Source organism: Anarhichas minor, unplaced genomic scaffold (genome assembly GCF_050575085.1).
Source record: "Anarhichas minor isolate MPS153535 unplaced genomic scaffold, ASM5057508v1 ptg000073l, whole genome shotgun sequence".
Taxonomy (NCBI): Eukaryota; Metazoa; Chordata; class Actinopteri; order Perciformes; family Anarhichadidae; genus Anarhichas; species Anarhichas minor.
This window is the reverse complement of record NW_027466519.1, coordinates 9529236-9547207: the sequence shown is the minus strand read 5'-3', so window position 1 is coordinate 9547207 and position 17972 is coordinate 9529236. Positions and strand designations below refer to the sequence as shown.

The window sequence follows — 17972 nt, the reverse complement described above, 5'->3', positions numbered from 1 at the left end:
GGAGAGTCGTGGGTACCATAGAACCCATTTTCATTCACATATCTTCAGGAGAGAGGTCAAGGCTTGTGAACCCCTCTCCAGTCCAAACATGTTCTTGGTTAGGTTTAGGAACAAATCCTGATTTGGGCTCAAATAAACCCTTTCTGGCAGAAAGCCCTGAAAGCAATATTCTCCAATGTGCATTCATTGACGGTGGATGTCCGTAAAGGGATGTAGAAAACACGAATCTCTGATTTTCTCTGTGCGGCTTTAAATGTAGCATCAATGCACGAGCCAATCACAACTTGCCGTAAAGTGAAGCGTTGGTGTTTAGAATGAGGAGCTACATGCCTTACCTAGTGGAGGTATTTGTTCATTTTATTAGCGTTTAAGGCTATTGGTGCCGAAGACAGCAGCGGTAAGTATCGTGGTTCATTAGTATTTGAAGATATATGTGATTTATAGAGGAAAAATATAAATACTGACAAAAATAATTGACCATATTTCCTCGCCAGCTAGCGTTAAATAGCCTGCTAGCAACGAACGTTAGCCACTCAGTCATGTAATGTGAAGTACAGGGAGCATGACAGTAACATTGACTTAAATAATGTCGTGAATTACGGTAGGAAATGGCAGATATATGAGAACGTGTAGCCCATGGATGTGTAAGAGAAGTGCATACAGTCGAAAGGTCTATACATACCAATTCAAGATTGGTATTAGTTTATTCGATTATTGGCGTTTGTTCCTCACGGGTTAACCAAGAAGAAACAGTGAAAACATGCAACCATTACATGTCGGGAGACGTGTATTGGTTATGAGTCAGCTAGAAGACACGGCACATACTCGTGCAGTGCTAATGTCTTTGACAATCCCCCTCTGATTCATGCTTCAAACATCTAATACACAGAACAGCTTCAGAGAGACTTCTCCATGTTCCTCACTAACATTGAGTTTGTCCTTGCAGCCTCTTCATTAGACACACCTGACAAATGAATCAAGAAAATATCATTTTTATTGAATCGAGACAATTTTAAATATGTATTAGTTAATCAAGGTAATCTTTTAACAGATATAACTCTCACAGGAAATACAGTCTTGTTTGTTCTAATACGCAATATAACACAGTAGTTAAGGTACACACGGCTTGATACTTTTAATCAAAGACTTACTCTGTGGTTATTACACAAAAGCCTTCATTTGTTATTGATGGATGAGTCTTTTTCGATTACAAAAATGCAATAATAGGTTATTATGGACTATTCACACTTCAGTTGGTTTCCCTATGATTTGTGACCTTTAGAAATGCAGACCACTCTGTGTGTAATATATCTAATTATTTATTTGTTTGCACTAGCACCTACGTTCTCTTGTGTGTTCCACCTCAGGCTCTTTATGTTTCATTTGTTTAGCGCCTTTCCAGTTTTCGTTTTACTATTCCAAGTCCACGTTCTTCTAAAATTCCAGAGCATTTTGTGACTTTGTGTGTCTCAGTCATCATGTCAAAGCCCAGTCTGCTGGTCCTGTATGGAAGCCAGACTGGTACGGCCCAGGACGCGGCCCAGAGGATTGCACGACAGGCCCAGAGAAGGCAACTGCAGGTTCGAGTGTTGCCTCTGGATAACTATAACGTGGTGAGTGTGTCGGTAACGAGAATGGCAATGATGGGGAATGTATTACTGCTCGGATCTGTTCTAGTCACAGCACCAGATCCCTGCAGTGGTCTGTGATGTTTGTTACAGCCTACATGAAAACACTGTGCCCTCATGAGTGTTTCCTCTCATCTAACAGGCCAACTTGATCTCAGAGTCTCTGGTGGTTTTTGTGTGCTCCACCACGGGCCAAGGAGACCCTCCAGACAATATGACGGTAATAAAAGAGCACAAAAAGGCGTATAGTAAGATTCATTTAGTTTAAATTGTTTCTATAACGGGGATGAACAATCACAAGATGCAGGTGAACATGGACGTGCTTACCTATTGACCTGACGAGTGAATATGCTTTCAATTTCAAATATCTTGTATCAATAGTTTAGTTCTGATCTTCTTTTATACCAGACCTATTACATTAGTCAAAATCCAGACAAATACATTCACTTATGTTCTACTGTCCATCTCCACTTTCTTCACAGGTCTTCTGGAGGTTTGTCTTTAAGAAGTCTTTGCCCGTTGGCTCTCTGAGTCGCTTGGACTGCGCTATACTGGGCCTGGGGGACTCCTCCTATCCGAAGTCAGTATTTCAGGTTTACAGTTCTCACAGTACACATTCACAATGACTCATGGTCAACCACATTCACCCGTAGGTTCAATTTTGTGGCCAAGAAGCTTCATAAGCGCCTTCTGCAGCTGGGTGCCGGTATGCTGCTGCCTGTTGGGCTGGCAGATGACCAACACGACCTGGGGTAAGAAACATGTCTGGATCATGGCATACCTCATTAATTAGGAATGAAAATAATCTTGATAGATAAATGGCATAGCGACAGCCTTCTGCTGGTTGAAACACGGCTATTGTAATTTAACTTTGCTAATGGCTGACCTGAGCCAGCTTTCTTCACCACCTTTTTATGTTCCGTAACTGTAGCATGAATTCATGGTCCAATTAGCCAGCTAGCTATCTAACTATCTGGCCAGCCCCTGAATCAGTCAAATCCCTCCAGTATAGGAAAGCACATTTGAATTTTCAGCCTAGAATATCTTCAATTTATCAATTTATCAGCAAAGTGGAGTGAGTCTGGAACAGTGGGGGAAAGGGGGAATGTTACGAACGTTGCCAGCTGGAATGGAAGCGTGGACGCTACCTTTGCTTACCTCAAACTCTTTGAACCAGGTCAGACGCTGTGATTGACCCGTGGCTCACATGCTTTTGGGAGAAAGTGTTTGCTCTGTACCCATCTTTGGCTGACGTGATTCCACTGAGGGAAGATGAACCGTGAGTATCATTTTGTAGTTATGTTATAGGTATTTTTTTGTCTCCTTCAAGCCTTTTATTAACTCCTATTTGGGTTTTGGGTTGGATCCTAGTCGGTGTTTTTTTTGCTTACCTGTTTTGGAAGGCTCCCTCCAACGTACACTTTCCACTTCCTGGATGATGTAGAAGAGAAGACGGATGACAGGCTGAGGATTCCCACAGAACAGACAGCCCCCTCCCAGTCCCATCCCTTTCCTGCCAGACTAGTGTCCAATAGGAGAGTAACGGACATGTCACACTTTCAGGATGTGAGGCACATCGAGTTTGACGTCACAGGATCCAGTATTGAGTAAGTAACTTTGAGTCTCTCTTGGGTGTGCGTGTGCTCAGGTTGTGGCACGTTGATACATATTGGGCTGCTAGATCTGCCTTGTCTCCTTTTATTTTTGAGAGCTCATTAAACTCTTTGAAATCTGGGATTACAGAGATCAATTTGCCAAAATAAATGTTCCTTATTTCATTCAATGTTTTTCATATTTGATATTTTTCCTTTTTGGAGGAAGTGCATCCCTGTGGTCACTGAGCCTGTTCTGAGGATCTGTCTCTGCTTTTATTCTGACAATTCATCATCAACCTTTCTGCTCTGTCCAGCTGTTGTTGTTGTAGTCCTGTAGTCCTTGTTCAGTAGGAGACAGAAGCAGGTCATCAGCATAAAACAGACACCTCTCTATCGAGGAGGGAGAGAACTCAACACTTCATTTATATCCACATGATATAAAGTCAGCCTGACCAACACCTCTTCTCTGGGTGACAATTCACTTTGTTTCTCTCTATTTCAACAGCACATGTATTTTCTGAATACATTGATTTCACCAGATCAGACATGTCTCCCATATCACACTGAAGAAGACTGTAATAGACTCTTTCACGCCAAATAGAGTCAACGCTTTCTTAGAATCAATGAAACAAGTGAATGTCTTTCATCCTTGGATGTTTGGTGTACGTGTTTGATAATGAACGTGTGAAGGCTATATACATGGTCGGTGTTTTGGGAGGAAACCAATTGGACTTCTTCTGAAGATTAAGTGTTCATGAAGGAAATCGAGTATTCTTTTATTCAGAATACAACCGAATGTTTGACCTTGACACTGCTGATACCACGGTCTGATTTGTCCCCACTCTTATGAATGGAGGAGATAACACTGTTGCACCAGATGTCAGGAAAACATCCTGACTGCAATACGATGCTGCATTTGACATTTAGTTGTTAGTGTTGTCTGGGCCGCAAGCTTCCCTTAGCCGGAGAGATCGTGTCTGTGCTCAATTCTTCCCACGTAGTTGGGAAATCAAGGGGTTTGTTGTCTTTAATTGTTTCGAATGTTTGGAGTTTTTCTTTCACAATACATTGACATTAATTCATTAGATTTAATTTGATGTCTTTGTACAGATTTTCAAAATGTGCTCTTCAGATGCCAGCATTTTGGATGATAAGCTTGTGCTTGTTTTGTGTTGAAGTTGTTATTAGTATAACTATGACATCAATGAAGATAATAAACATGTACTGTACATGTCCCTCAATATAGTAATATGTGGATACATGTTAAACATAAAGTATGCTTTAATACATGTATTAGATCAATTATACAGTCATTGAAGCCGGGTATAGCTTTTCCAAAATGGAAATGTATTGGAAAATATTTTATTCTTTTGTCTTCATATTTTGGACATGTACATGAGGAATGTATTTCTAATTCAAAGTCCGGCCTCTCTCTCACACACACACACACAGAGATATGGGTTCTGACATAACAACCAAGTGTTTGGACATGAATGATAATATTAATGCTCAATCCAACATGTTCAACTTCTTTTGTTTGCTGGATATTGATGGCCCTACAGCCCATCTGTAACTGTAGGTATAGTATCATCAACCACTGCACTGAGCATTCGTTGTGGTATTGCTGTGTAGGTTTGCTGCTGGTGATGTGGTGATGATGCGTCCATGTAACACTCCAGAGGACGTACAGCAATTCTGTCAACTACTGAGATTAGATCCAGAGGCCATGTTCACTCTCAGGGCCACAGACAACACTGCAGGTGTGTGTGTGTGTGTGTGTGTGTGTGTGTGTGTGTGTGTTTTCACTATCCAAAACTTTTGGTTCAAAAAATCACGCAAAACAAGCAGGCCTACATATGACTTTTGACATGAGAGTATATTCCAGTGTGATCTCAGTTAATAACTTCTCTCATCGTCAGCCCTGTAACCTGCTTTTGAGTCTAGTGTTCAATAGGAAGTAAGCAAATCAACTTTATGAAATAATCATATACATACATTGATAGAAATGTATTAATGAACCAATCAAATGTGAAATTATTAAAACTCAACTTCAATAGTATTTCATTGTAGATTTTTATTGTATTTCAAAATGCACTTTTATTTATTGTTTACCAATGTCCCTTTTATTTCAAGACTCCTAAGGTCCTTTTTTTCTTCATAATTCCACTTTTTATGACATTGGACTCACTCCCTGTCTCCCAGTGAACCTGCTAAAGTAAAGTTATTCCAAACAGTAAAGTTGTTCATAAAACCAAAACAATAAACTGAAAGAGGACGAAAAAAAGGTTGGTTGATAATTGTTTCTGTGTTTTTAGTTTTGACCCCTTTCACATTACACACCGTCATTTGATTCACTATTACTGTAATATAAAGATCCTGGTTTACTTCAGAAAGATGATGACTTGGCCTTAACAGACCTGTGATGGTGAAATGACCATGAACTGTCTTCTCAGTTCAAGCCAGGCTTCCTCAGCCGTGTACTGTCGGCCACCTGGTGGAGAGCTACCTGGACATCGCCGCCGTGCCTCGCCGCTCCTTCTTTGAGCTGCTGTCTACCTTTGCCACCAATGAGATGGAGCAGCAGAAGCTGGTTGAGTTCAGCTCAGCGGCAGGCCAGGACGAGCTGCATAGCTACTGCAACCGGCCCCGACGCACAGCGCTGGAGGTGAAGGATCGGGGTTAGGGTCGGTGCTGGGCTGGGAGCTGGCAGTTCAGTCTTGTCAAAAAAAATGTGCCTTTCATTTAGCTTTTTACTTATTTTAAAGCCAGTGTGTACGATTTCATGTGATTACAGCATCCTTTTTAAATTACTTTTATAGCATATATTTTTGTTTGTAGAAAAATTTGGCAATCTTGCTGTAGATGGGTAGTTAAAGTGTTGCTTTCAGCTCATTCATTAGATCATTGCGGTCTGCCTCAGTGTCTTTTATGTTCAAATCATGCACATAAAGGCTTTGAAATTGTAAACATGTGCTCTTGCTGTTGCAGGTCTTGGCAGATTTCCCCCATACTACAGCAGAAATCAAAGTAGACTATCTCCTAGATCTATTCCCTGAGATCCAGCCTCGCTCATTCTCCATCGCCTCCTCTCTCCAGGTAGTCCTTCATGACAACTATTTAACTGCTATGAAAATATATGCTGTGTTTCACCTGGATGCCTCAGGCAAAGCTGTAAATGAAATCCATTGAGTGGTAAAGACACAAATGAAATGACTTATTCTAAAGCCTTCTCTCCACACAGGCTCACCCACACAGGCTTCAGGTCCTGGTAGCTGTGGTTCATTACAAAACCAAGATGTATAAACCAAGAAGAGGCCTCTGCTCCACCTGGTTAGCCTCCCTGGACCCGGCTCAAGGTCTCTCACCACATTTAACAAGTCTTTATCTTGCCTCTACAGAGATTACTTCAATCTGGTTGGCTGGATGTTGTGTGTTCATTTCAGACAATCCTGTCATCTGTTAGTAACAGGGGCGTTTCTAGGATTCATAGAAAGGGGGGGCTTAGCCCCAAGGGGAGTGGCATGTTTGCACACGTAGCGCACGGCAATTTTTTTTGGTGCCCATTTGGTGCCGCGGATATCCATTGTTTCAGACAGTTCATAGATTGGTTCAATCAGAAAGAGTGTGATTTTGCTCTGTAGTTTTGCTTGTATTCAGTATATGATAACACAAGAGACAGAATTTCAGGGTCATTGTGAAATTTGACAACACAAATATGAACTTTGCTCAAATGAAGAGAGAGAAATAATTTTCCTGCTTGTAAAGGAAAGACGGATAAACTAGCTTTCATATCCGCGTCACTCCCAAATCCTAATTCTTAAAGGGACCGCACACAATGGATGGAGAATGGACCTGACAGTGTCAACTTTATATCGTTAAGTATGATGATAGGCTATTGGATTGTAATTTGAAGGGGGAGAAAACATACAAACCAGAACGCACGCACATATGTAGCATGTTAGTTATAAATAACTTGTCCATGTGACAAACAATAGTTTAATATAATGACATCACCAAAAAAAAAATAAAAATTAGTATTAGTATTATACAGCTTTTCCTACTTTTTGAAATAGATGTGTCAACACATTAGGCCTTCTTGCAAAAACACTCGTATGAACCGATCCATTCCTAAGTGGCACATACGAGTGATGTAAGAGAATGTCTCGTACTCCGTTTGCTCACAGAGTACAAACAAAAACCTACATTTACTGTAAGTAATTACTGCTACAATACGACAAGAAACAGTTGCGTTGTCTAAAACAAACAAATGAAAGGCAATCGCTAATATTACAATAACACTAAGGGGGATACAAAATATTGACTTCTATAATAGCTCAAATGGAAAATTAACCATAATGTACATTAATACAAAGGACAGATTTCATCAGAAACAGTCATATCACCATGCTGCTGCTCTCTTTAACGTGAATACTAAAAGCAATACTAACTCTCCTACTCATTCATGCTCACACTCTTATTTAGTGCACACACTCTTTATTTAGTGCACATACTCTTATTTAGTGCACACACTCTTTATTTAGTGCACATACTCTTATTTAGTGCACACACTCTTATTTACTGCACACACTCTTATTTACTGCACACACACTTATTTACTGCACACACTCTTATTTACTGCACACACACTTATTTACTGCACACACTCTTATTTACTGCACACACACTTATTTACTGCACACACACTTATTTACTGCACACACTCTTATTTACTGCACACACTCTTATTTACTGCACACACACTTATTTACTGCACACACTCTTATTTACTGCACACACACTTATTTACTGCACACACTCTTATTTACTGCACACACTCTTATTTACTGCACACCCTCTTTATTTACTGCACACACTCTTTATTTACTGCACACACTCTTTATTTACTGCACACACTCTTATTTACTGCACACACTCTTTATTTACTGCACACACTCACAAAACAAAACCAACAGTGTTTCTGGCAATAGAAGCATATATGCAGAGGCTTGAAAAGTGAAACAATCATTCTACGAAATCATCACATATAAGCGGTGGTCAAAAAACCATGTGGCCCCACGCCAAACAACAAAGAGTCTGGCAACATTAACATCCCTGAATAAGCCACAGATCGTACTGTTGCCTCCAACAAATACCTGTCTCACTGACTTATTAAAACCTATTACCTCTATTCTATGAAGTTTTGTGGTAGTAAACCATCTGATGTCAAAATCAGAGAAGAGATGAGAAATTTGGAACAAAATTTTGAACTCACCCATGTTGGTTTCTAAAAAGCTGACTTTTCAGATTGAAAGGTATCACTTTTGCAAATGTTTCATTTTAAAAGCCGACCAGGAAAGTCAGGGATTTGACCCTTTTAGCCAATGGGACACTTTGTAATGTGAAAAATGTATGCAGGAAGTGTTAGTCGATAGCTTAGCCCAGAAACCAAACAAACCGTGATGTAGAACACACTGCAGTCATGAAGTAAGAACATCTTTTCTTTAAAATGGAAAGACTAAGAGCAGTAGAGTGGCAATATGACTTTACTACTGAGAGTTAGTGCTGTGGAAATGTATCAAGAATCTAGAAGAATCTATCGAGAGACAACAGGTAAACATGCAGACAAACGGTATCAACAAGATCAGAAAACTGGGAGAAAATATGATTTAATGTATTCACAGAAATTAGGAGTCAAGACATATCTCTAAGCCAGTTTTAAAGAAACACTTGTTTTCTCTGCAACTCTGGATAGTAAACACTTCTATTTTAGAATTTCTTTTTTAATTTAACTTTTGGAAAGCAACTGTGTGCCAACTAAATGCAGTACACCTCACCAAGTCCTTCAGTCTATAAGATACACTACATAACTTGGAGAATACAAATCTCCTGATGCAAAATAAATTGATTACCTGTTGCATTGCATTACAATTAATTAATAATAATGATTTTTTTGTTGTTGTGTCCTGTTAACCGGTGCTGTAGGGGAGGTGTATGTGCCTCAGTGGGTGAAGAAGGGAAGTCTGAAGTTCCCCAAAGAGAAAGACACCCCTGTGATAATGGTTGGACCTGGAACAGGAGTGGCTCCCTTCAGGGCGGCTTTACAAGAAAGGATGGCTGAGGGAAAGAATGGTGAGACCTTTACCTTTCTGACTTTGTCTCTTATTTTCTAAATAAATGACATTACTCCACATCATTTCACAGCTTTGACATGACACACGTCCTCCTCCTCTTCTTCCTGCTGTTTAGCCAACGTCCTGTTCTTTGGCTGTCGCTCTGAGTCCAAAGACTTCTACTTCAGGTCAGAGTGGGAGGCCATGATGAAGACTGGACATCTGACCCTCTTCACTGCCTTCTCAAGAGACCAGGTCAGACAAAAGTACTCTATGCACATGATCACAGTGTACATCTTCTACGGTGTCTTTTTACTTTATTGGGTTGTCCATCCATCTGTCTGCTGCATTCTTGTGAACACATTATCTCAGGAAGGCCTGGAGGGAATCTTTTCAAAGTTGGCACAAACTTCCACTTGAACTCAAGGATGAACTGAATAGATTTTGTAGGTCAAACATAAAGGTCACTGTGACCTCACAAAACATGTTTTTGGCCAAAATTGTCTGGATTCTTGTAGACCAGCTGCTGTAACCAAAGAAATTTAACAAAAACAATCTGAATCAGGCGATACGAATCATCGGCGATTGGATTTTATATTTCCTATTTAAGTGATATTTGCTCACTTTTTTTCTCTTGTGCTGATGTCATCCGTGACTCAAAAGCATGATACAATCCTAATGGTGAGTGTTATGACCCGTTGCACCCCTAGCAGATACAGTCATTGACTTCAGCGGCTTAATGGAATCTGCGACGATTTAAGGACACAGAAACAACTGTCAGCATCTCTATTTTCATAAAATATTTATTTTGCAAAAATAAAATCTCTAGAATTGTTTTGGAAAGAAGGCTGCCGTACTGTACCTGCACTCTTTATGTGGTCAAAACAAGAGAAAACTGGAATAGTGGTTAAAGGAAACACCCAACCAGACGTTTTCTGCCACTACATACAATTTGTGTGTATTTTTTTGACTAATAAGGAAACTGAGTGTTTTTGTATTTCAGGAGGAAAAGGTGTATGTGCAGGACCAGGTAAGGGAGAACGCTGAGCTCCTTTGGGACTTGATTGCCAATAGACGTGCCTGCTTTTACATTGCTGGGTGAGTCAAAGGCACCAAAACCATCTCTCCTATGTTCACATCTGAGTTGTCTGAGGAGTGCCACCAGTAGTCTGAGGAGTGCCACCAGTAGTCTGAGGAGTGCCACCAGTAGTCTGAAGAGTGCCACCAGTAGTCAGAGGAGAGGAGTGCCACCAGTTGCCAGAGTGCCAGGCTTAACTCTGTTGCCCATCAGATGTCAGTAGGTACCAAGGTGGCATTACGACAGCTTAATCATTTCAATGGAGGCTAATGGCTATCACGACGGGGGTTTACAAATGTCTGTTAATAATAATAGTGGCAGCCCTGTGACAAAGTGACACTCCTCTGACAGCTTGCAGCAGACTTACAACCTTGCTTTTTTCCTATGCAGTAATGCTAAACAGATGCCAACCAGTGTGTGCGACGCTCTGAAAGAGATGTTCCAGCAGGAGGGAGGTGTGTCCTCCGAGGATGCCTCGCAGATGCTGGCAACCATGGAGAGGACAGGCCAGTTCCAGAGTGAGACCTGGTCTTGATCACATGCCCTTAACCCACTACTTCAGAGTTCACATTAAGCTGCTGCTACCATGTTGACTGCATGATACAATCCCTGATTTGGAATAAAAGTGTCAGCATATTTGATCATGGAAGTTCATTCGAGACCTTTTGACATTACCTCAGCAGTGTACTGTAGAAGTCATTCCCAAAGACTGGATCGAGACCCCCAGGTGGGTTGCAGATTTGTCCAAATTTGTCTGTCTCTCTCTCCATCATCTGATGTCTCTCTCTCTCTCCATCATCTGTCTGTCTCTCTCTCTCCTCTCTCCATCATCTGATGTCTGTCTCTCTTACTCTTCACCAACAGTAGAGTGAGTTTGTTTGTTTTGGAGCCATGCTGTAATGTAAATTTATGCAACATGAGGTTTGTCAAATAAAATCAAACCCCTCCATTCATCCCCTAGCCCCCTGGTTCTGAAGGAGTAATAACCGAGCTCTTACATCTCTTGTAATAGCAAAGAGCAGTGTACAGTCAGGAAGCAGCTTGTCATTATTCATTTAATCAACAGTTCTCAAGGCCCAAAAAAGTTGATTCAGTCATCTCTAATTGAAAACAGTGAAATACAGCCACAAAGTCTGTTAACACATGAATCTTCAAATCTGTCTTTAATAAGCTGTAAAATGTCCATAAAACATCTCCATAACATTGATGTGTCTTGGTGAGATTAGACGATGATGATGCTCCGCTTGTGAAACGTCCAGTGACATTAGAACCAGGAAGTGATGCAGCTGAATCCAGTGAACATTAGCCTTCTGTTCAATGACAAACTATAAACAGACTGTAAGAGTGATGCAGTGGCTTGTAGTCTGGTGATCACACAGCACTAGGACTTGTCCATTACCAGTTTCTATTGGCTGGCTGTGCATATCCACACAGTTGAACTTGGACCCGAGATCCTGCTCGACATCACACTGACAGGAAATGCATGCTTGAATTTGACCATCTTGAACTGGAGACTTAGCAACTATTCGTAAGACAGAAGTGTTATGTGGCCGTACCTTTAGACCTGGTAGAGCAGACAAGATGACTCAGCAATTACCACAGAGCAGAAGACTGATTTATGGCGTTAGCTACACACTCCATGAACACGCACTGCAGATCATTTCACAGATAATAAATTGATCCCTGATTAGAAATACTGTGTATACTCTGTGTAACTGTCCCATGGAGGAGGTCCTATCTGAGAGCCAGTGTGTGGACTTGGTAGATCTCCTTTGGGAAGTTCGTTTGTTGCTCTTCGTGGAGGATGCGGAGGCCTGCTCTGCTCACCAGACTATGAACTATTTCCAGGTCTCGGCAGACGCTGCTGTCTACCTCATCGGGGACCACGCCCTCATACGACACATTGTCCTTGATGATGATGAGGCCGTTAGGCCGCAGGGCTTTCTGGCAACGCTGCAGGAAGTCCACCAGGTGGGCGTCTGTCAGGTGGCCTGAAGGGAAAAATCAGGAGAAAGGTTTTATATTTATTGTCCATCAGTGGTGGGCCGTGCATTTTATGCCTGGGCCTTCTGTGCTGTCCTACTACACTTGAACAGCTACTGTGCAGATACATGAATCCGAGCATGACGGGACGCTGCGTCATTAACGGACAATGCATAGTCAAATCAACGTAATTAACACAATAGCCTCCCCAGTTGTATTTCGCCGGTCCGTGGGCGTGCCAGCCGGTGGTCTGCGCGGAGGTGGGATCCCGGCCGCAGGGGGACCGCGGTGCGGTTGTGGAGCTCCGTTTCCCTGCGAATGTGTTTGTTGATCTGCAGATCCACTCCGGTTTCTCCAAAAGTTTTCAAAAGCACCGTAGTGTCCTGCGCTATGGCGTCCTCAGGTTAGCATAGCTCCAAACACCAAGATGCTCAGTTAAAATTAAACACATTCAGCCATAAAATGTGCAACGCTCTCAGCCAGGAACACCGTTCATACAAATAAATAAACTACACCAAGCAAAACCCTACAAATATTATAATTTCTTCCATATCTTTCAATTTGAACTCTTACTCCTCCAACTAACTTCTGCCAGCTTCCTTAAATTTCACATTAGTCACGTGCTCGCCCACTGACCAATCACGCTGCACGTTAATGCTGACGTAGTTGTAGACTACCTAGACAGCACCGGCACGTCAAAGAATACGCCCAACATGTCAAACTAAAGATCTGATTGGTTGAAGACTATGACAATCAACAATATCGTCCCCATTCACTTAAACTGCAAAGGCTCTCTAGCGGTCATCGGGCCTCTCTCCTTACATAGAGACATAGAGGCTGAAGCTGATTGGATAAAAGCTCTCCTTAACACAAGCTGTGCTGGAAGCAAAGCAACAGAGGAAGACTGGAGCTGTGCAATGAGAAAATAAGATAATGGGAAAAATTATTGTAATACATGTGATTTATTTGTGAAAAATGATTAAATTATAAAATATTTATAACTTTGTGATTCTGTTTAGGCCAGCAGAGAAGGCTTAGCTGGCCCTGACGGCGCACCACTGTTGTCCATAGACCCCTGATGGAGTGCTTTTGCATCACTTCTGCCTTAACCCTACTCATATCTAACTACGTTTGAGCAAGCGCAACAAGAATACTGCAAGGATACGTAGGTGGTATGGCTTCCTTCTTCATTTCTTTTAAGACATTTCTATCACCAACAAGGTTTAGCTAAAGTTACGTCCAATCAGGTCACTCAGGTTTGTTGTCCAGCGATATTCCAGTAGATGGATCAATAGAAGAGCTACGTGTGTGTGTGTGTCTTAAACTACGCTACAAAAAAATAAAGGATATGTTGCGGCAACCCAAAGTAAATTAAACGGGCCCTCGCAATCTGCAGCGCGTCGGGGGTGCCGGCGGGACTCCGGCCTGCGCGTCTGAGAACGTCCGCAACCGTCGGACGGCGCGTCCGACAGCGAGACGTTTTTAATCCCGCATGGACCGCCTGATGCTGGAAATGATGCTTTGCAAATAGTCTGATGCTTCCTGTATCCACTGCCTGGCGCTACAGAACGCGTGCAAACATGCATTATGTTGCTCTGTGTCACGCGTAAACCACATTGTGTAAAAGTCATGTAAATCGGATGGTGTTTGTCAAAAAACGCAGATTTCCTTTTGCCAGCAGGTGGCGCTGTAAGTATTAGGGAAAATTAGCTTGTAGATATCCTCAGGCCATGAGTGTTATCAAGCATGTGAAGTTTGGAACAAGTCCAGCTGAGTTACATCAGACATTTCCTTTAGCCAGTAGGCTTTGCGGGTTTACTGTAGCGCCCCCTAGTGGTCGAATGCAAAACAATTCTCAGGGTATGTTACTGGATGCGATGTGCACATATGCTGAATATTTTGGGAATTTAGAACAAATGGTTGAGAAGTTATGTGTATTGATATTTTGCAACGCACCTAAGAAGTGTATTGGTCCATATCTTGTAAACGCAAAGAGATATCAAAAAGATTTTGATAACTTTTGATGATCTAGATCCACTTATGATCCACAGCAAATTTCGTAGAAATCGGAGCCAGCGTGTAGGAGTTCGCAAAAATGTGTTTTTTTTCCACTAAATTCAAAATGGCTGACTTCCGGTTGGGTTTAGAGCTTAGAGCTCCGGGGGCTTTTTTGTCAGTCTACATGTGATACATCTGTTTACCAAATGTTATACATCTAAATTTTATATATAGATAGTGAAACGTACTGCGAGGGCTGCATCGTCGGTTTTGTTCCACGGGGACTGGAAGTGTAGCTAGCTGCCTGAAGCAGCTACAAGTTATTTCAAGTGTGCTGCACGACGCAGTCACAGAGCAGACAGGAAGATGTTAGGAGTCAGGGTGGCCACAAAAGCCATGACCCGTCCTACTCTGCCTCTGATTGGCTAGTGCCTTTTTTGGTTGGGTTGGTTAGGTGATGAGGAATGAGATTGGTTAGGATAGGCAGAGTGGGGTGGGACATGCCTTTGCCATCCGATGAAAAAATATTACCGCCACAGGGTGAAGTAGATCCCCGACAAGACAGAAAATGTGCTATGCCTGTTATCTCAGATGACTTTCACCATTGCTTACTGATGGCAGCCATTGTGACAGACTCACCAATGACCCACTGGATCCAGATGACATCATAGCGTTCACTCTCCGGTACGAGGTCCTGCAGGCCGCTGCAGAGGTACTTCCCCACCCTCTTGCCCTCCTCTCCCAGGTACGTCCTGGCTTTGTCTAGAAACTCCTGCGTCACGTCCACCAGGTCCACCGTCTTGAACAGAGGCAGCAGGAGACGTTTGGTGATCCTCCCGATGCCTGCTCCACAGTCCAGAGCGCAGTCCGTGCCCGTCTTCCCATTCCCTTCCTTCAACAGCAAAAACACACGAGATTGCAAATTAGTGCAGATTAGTGGTGTAACGGATCACGGCTCGATCCGCGATTGTTTCGAGGTTCAGATTAATTTAGTTTTTTACATTATTACAGTGTATTTGAATGACATAACCTGACAGGAAGTAAACATAGACCCAAGTTGTTGCCGAGCAGTTCAGTTCAGTTGAAACAGTGGAAGCTAGCTCACTGGCTGTTTCTTTCTTTCAGTATTGATCAAAGACGAGGGTATCAACATACCTCATGTTGCACTTAAACTTAACAGAATTGAGTATTCTTGAATGTTTTATTTTTATTTGTTATTTATTTCATTTTGTTTCACATTGGACATCTTCAATGTTTTTGTTGTTATGTAAGACTATAGCCCAAAGTTCTTTTCTTTAAGTGTTCTTGAAGTTCTTTAATTAATAAATAGAAAGCAAAGTTATATTTGTCTCCTCCCCTTTTCTTTGCTGATCCAAAAAATGATCCGAACCGTGACTCAAGAACCGTGATCCGAACCGAACTGTGATGTTTGTGATGAAATTGGTAATTCACTGTCAGACATCTTAGAAAGTTTCTTACACCAAGGAACTTGTGCAGGAAAGCCTTGGATCCATTGATGTCGATGTTGGAGATGCTGCCGTAGCCCCCCAGCATGCCATCCACTGTGGGGGGGACCTCCTTCCAGTAGTCCTCTGCATTGGAGTAGAAGCTTGTCTCACCTTCTGCTATGTCACCCATCCTGTCAAAGTACACAGATGACACAGTTCACTCAGAGAAAAAGCTCCACTAACTACTACTCATAAGCTGTACAAAAATACAGTCCAAGGCTTCTGGAACTAAAAATATGAACAGTCTGGTGCCTTACCTGCATTATATTACGCTCTGTTTTATTACTATCTTTTGTAATTTGTACCATCTTTTCTTCATATTTTATTTATGTAAAGCCCACCGTGTGTTTATATACACACACATTTCTTCCCCCCCGCCCCCTCGCTCTCTCGACACACACACCAGCTGTCAGCACCCATCAGCCTCATCTTGTGACCAGGACAGAGTGCATACTTTTCCTCTGAGGCTCAGCAGCAGAATGTATGAGACTGAAGCTGGAGATGCACACTAGAAAGTATGCCCCACTAGCTCTATTTATAATGACTATTTCAAAGATGCTAATCAACAGGCGTGCTACATGTGTTGAAGCACAACTTGATTAGGTATCTATAGAAAACTTCACCCCCAACTGAGAGCCTATAACACCACATATGAGCCCAGTACCACGACATGACACAGGTACATGACGTTAACGTGACTCTTCTATGAGCACTGACGCAGCTCAATGTGTTTCACACACACTTAAATAGAATTTGAAAAAGCCCTGTTAGTAATAACGGAGCTGTGGCTGCTATTACAGCGCGAGCTTGGAGCCGACGTCATGGCCACTTGCACGTGGAGAGGTAAAGTTGTAAATAGAGCGGAACCTTTACAATAAGAGACATTGAACTCATTTTTTAAAAGCTATTCGTTAATAATAACATATTTTCATCATGAAACACTTTGAGTTTCAAATAGATAACAGTTTCTAAATTAACTTTCATACTGTTCACTACAACGTAACGTTAAGTGACATCATCAGGCCCAGCACGTGCTAACTTTTAGATGTTGTAGTTTTAGCCAAGCAGCTAGCTAGCCGGTGACAGCTCTGTTTCCAGGGGAACAGACTAAACTCTTGATAACAACACTTACCTCGTCTCGTTTCAGCTCCCTCACCCTCCTCTCCCTCTCAATGGCCCGGTCCGGTGTCACTGCTTCCTTTCTATTTGAGACTCGGCTCCATGGCTGTGAACGTGCAACACGTCATTTCCTTATTTGGTTCCCGGGAGAAGACGTGACAACAGCGCCCCTACTGGCCGACTTCACTCATGTCTTCTTACACGTTGTTATCATATTCACGACTTCATCTGGAAAACATCAAAGAATTGATTAGTCGAATAAACTACATTTGAATGTATACAAAGGTCAATGTAATTAAAGCATGCTATGAAATGGAATGGAAAAATAAGGATTTAATATATACATGGAGACCAACGCTAGTATGTAGTCAAAGAATCATTCAAATGTTTATACTCAAGGGGTTAATTTATAGTTTAGGAGAGGAAGTGTCACTTAACTTTTGCTGAAACAAGATTACAATTAAAACTCATACTCTGGGTTTAAGGAGTGGATTTGAGAAATACTGAGATTGTGATGACAAGTTATAGTTTGTACTTACTCAACTGTTTGATGGTCATTTCTATAAACACCTCTCAACATGGAGGTCTGAATTGTGTTTTAAAAGCTTCTCCGCAAAGCCAAAGAAAAATGAATCTGTTTATTTGTTTTGCTTAGAAAAAAAAGGTGCACGGAGAGAGGAAAGCACACTTGTAGTATTAAGAACAATTCACTTGTCACACTGACATATATAATCAAATGAATAATGTCTGATTTCCCTTTAGCTGCTTTATTTTCAGGGTCCTGGTGTTGTTGATACTGGCGCACTGTTTACTGTGACCCTTGAATACTAACACCTTCTTCTTCTATGGCGAGTGAGGATGTATGCTGTGAAGAAGGCCTCACCAGCAGTGTGAGACTGTTCTTCTGACCAACTTCTGTTTGAATGTGTGTACCTTTGAGAGTGGGACAAATG

General features: G+C 41.8%; 2 protein-coding genes across 7 annotated transcripts; one reads left to right on the top strand and one right to left on the bottom strand.

Moving 5' to 3' along the window:
• The first annotated feature begins 293 nt into the window (after positions 1 to 293).
• ndor1 (NADPH dependent diflavin oxidoreductase 1) lies at positions 294 to 11364 on the top strand. Of its 6 annotated transcripts, none has more exons than XR_012947843.1 (16): positions 294 to 397; positions 1474 to 1613; positions 1771 to 1848; positions 2111 to 2208; positions 2282 to 2380; positions 2806 to 2907; positions 3032 to 3235; positions 4856 to 4983; positions 5677 to 5888; positions 6212 to 6319; positions 6465 to 6579; positions 9206 to 9352; positions 9470 to 9588; positions 10337 to 10363; positions 10502 to 10630; positions 10802 to 10942. XR_012947843.1 is itself a non-coding variant. In XM_076079653.1 (15 exons), the coding sequence occupies exons 2-15, from the start codon at positions 1479 to 1481 to the stop codon at positions 10944 to 10946; spliced, it is 1785 nt and encodes a 594-aa protein (XP_075935768.1). In that variant the 5' UTR covers positions 294 to 397; positions 1474 to 1478; the 3' UTR covers positions 10947 to 11364. The 6 variants fall into 6 exon arrangements, 4 of the variants coding, with proteins under 4 accessions (XP_075935768.1, XP_075935771.1, XP_075935769.1 ...); XR_012947844.1 differs by having other exon boundaries at positions 10502 to 10634; positions 10802 to 10936; XM_076079653.1 differs by lacking the exon at positions 10502 to 10630 and having other exon boundaries at positions 10337 to 10431; positions 10802 to 11364.
• Positions 11365 to 11448: 84 nt separating this feature from the next.
• Positions 11449 to 17170, bottom strand: ntmt1 (N-terminal Xaa-Pro-Lys N-methyltransferase 1). Its single transcript, XM_076079658.1, has 4 exons — positions 17033 to 17170; positions 15872 to 16031; positions 15032 to 15284; positions 11449 to 12402 (listed from the first exon to the last, which is right to left on the bottom strand). The coding sequence occupies exons 2-4, from the start codon at positions 16028 to 16030 to the stop codon at positions 12146 to 12148; spliced, it is 669 nt and encodes a 222-aa protein (XP_075935773.1). The 5' UTR covers position 16031; positions 17033 to 17170; the 3' UTR covers positions 11449 to 12145.
• Positions 17171 to 17972: the final 802 nt, after the last annotated feature.

Bases quoted from the DNA above. Each gene is read 5' to 3' on its own strand.
- ntmt1 (XM_076079658.1), bottom strand. From the start codon at position 16,030: ATGGGTGACATAGCAGAAGGTGAGACAAGCTTCTACTCCAATGCAGAG. The intron at 15,285-15,871 runs GTAAGAAACTTT...TTGCTGTTGAAG, and splicing joins TCCTGCACAAGTTCCTTGGT to GAAGGGAATGGGAAGACGGG. The intron at 12,403-15,031 runs GTGAGTCTGTCA...TTTTCCCTTCAG, and splicing joins CTGGATCCAGTGGGTCATTG to GCCACCTGACAGACGCCCAC.
- ndor1 (XM_076079653.1), top strand. From the start codon at position 1,479: ATGTCAAAGCCCAGTCTGCTGGTCCTGTATGGAAGCCAGACTGGTACG. The intron at 1,614-1,770 runs GTGAGTGTGTCG...CTCATCTAACAG, and splicing joins CTCTGGATAACTATAACGTG to GCCAACTTGATCTCAGAGTC. The intron at 5,889-6,211 runs GTGAAGGATCGG...TTGCTGTTGCAG, and splicing joins CCCGACGCACAGCGCTGGAG to GTCTTGGCAGATTTCCCCCA.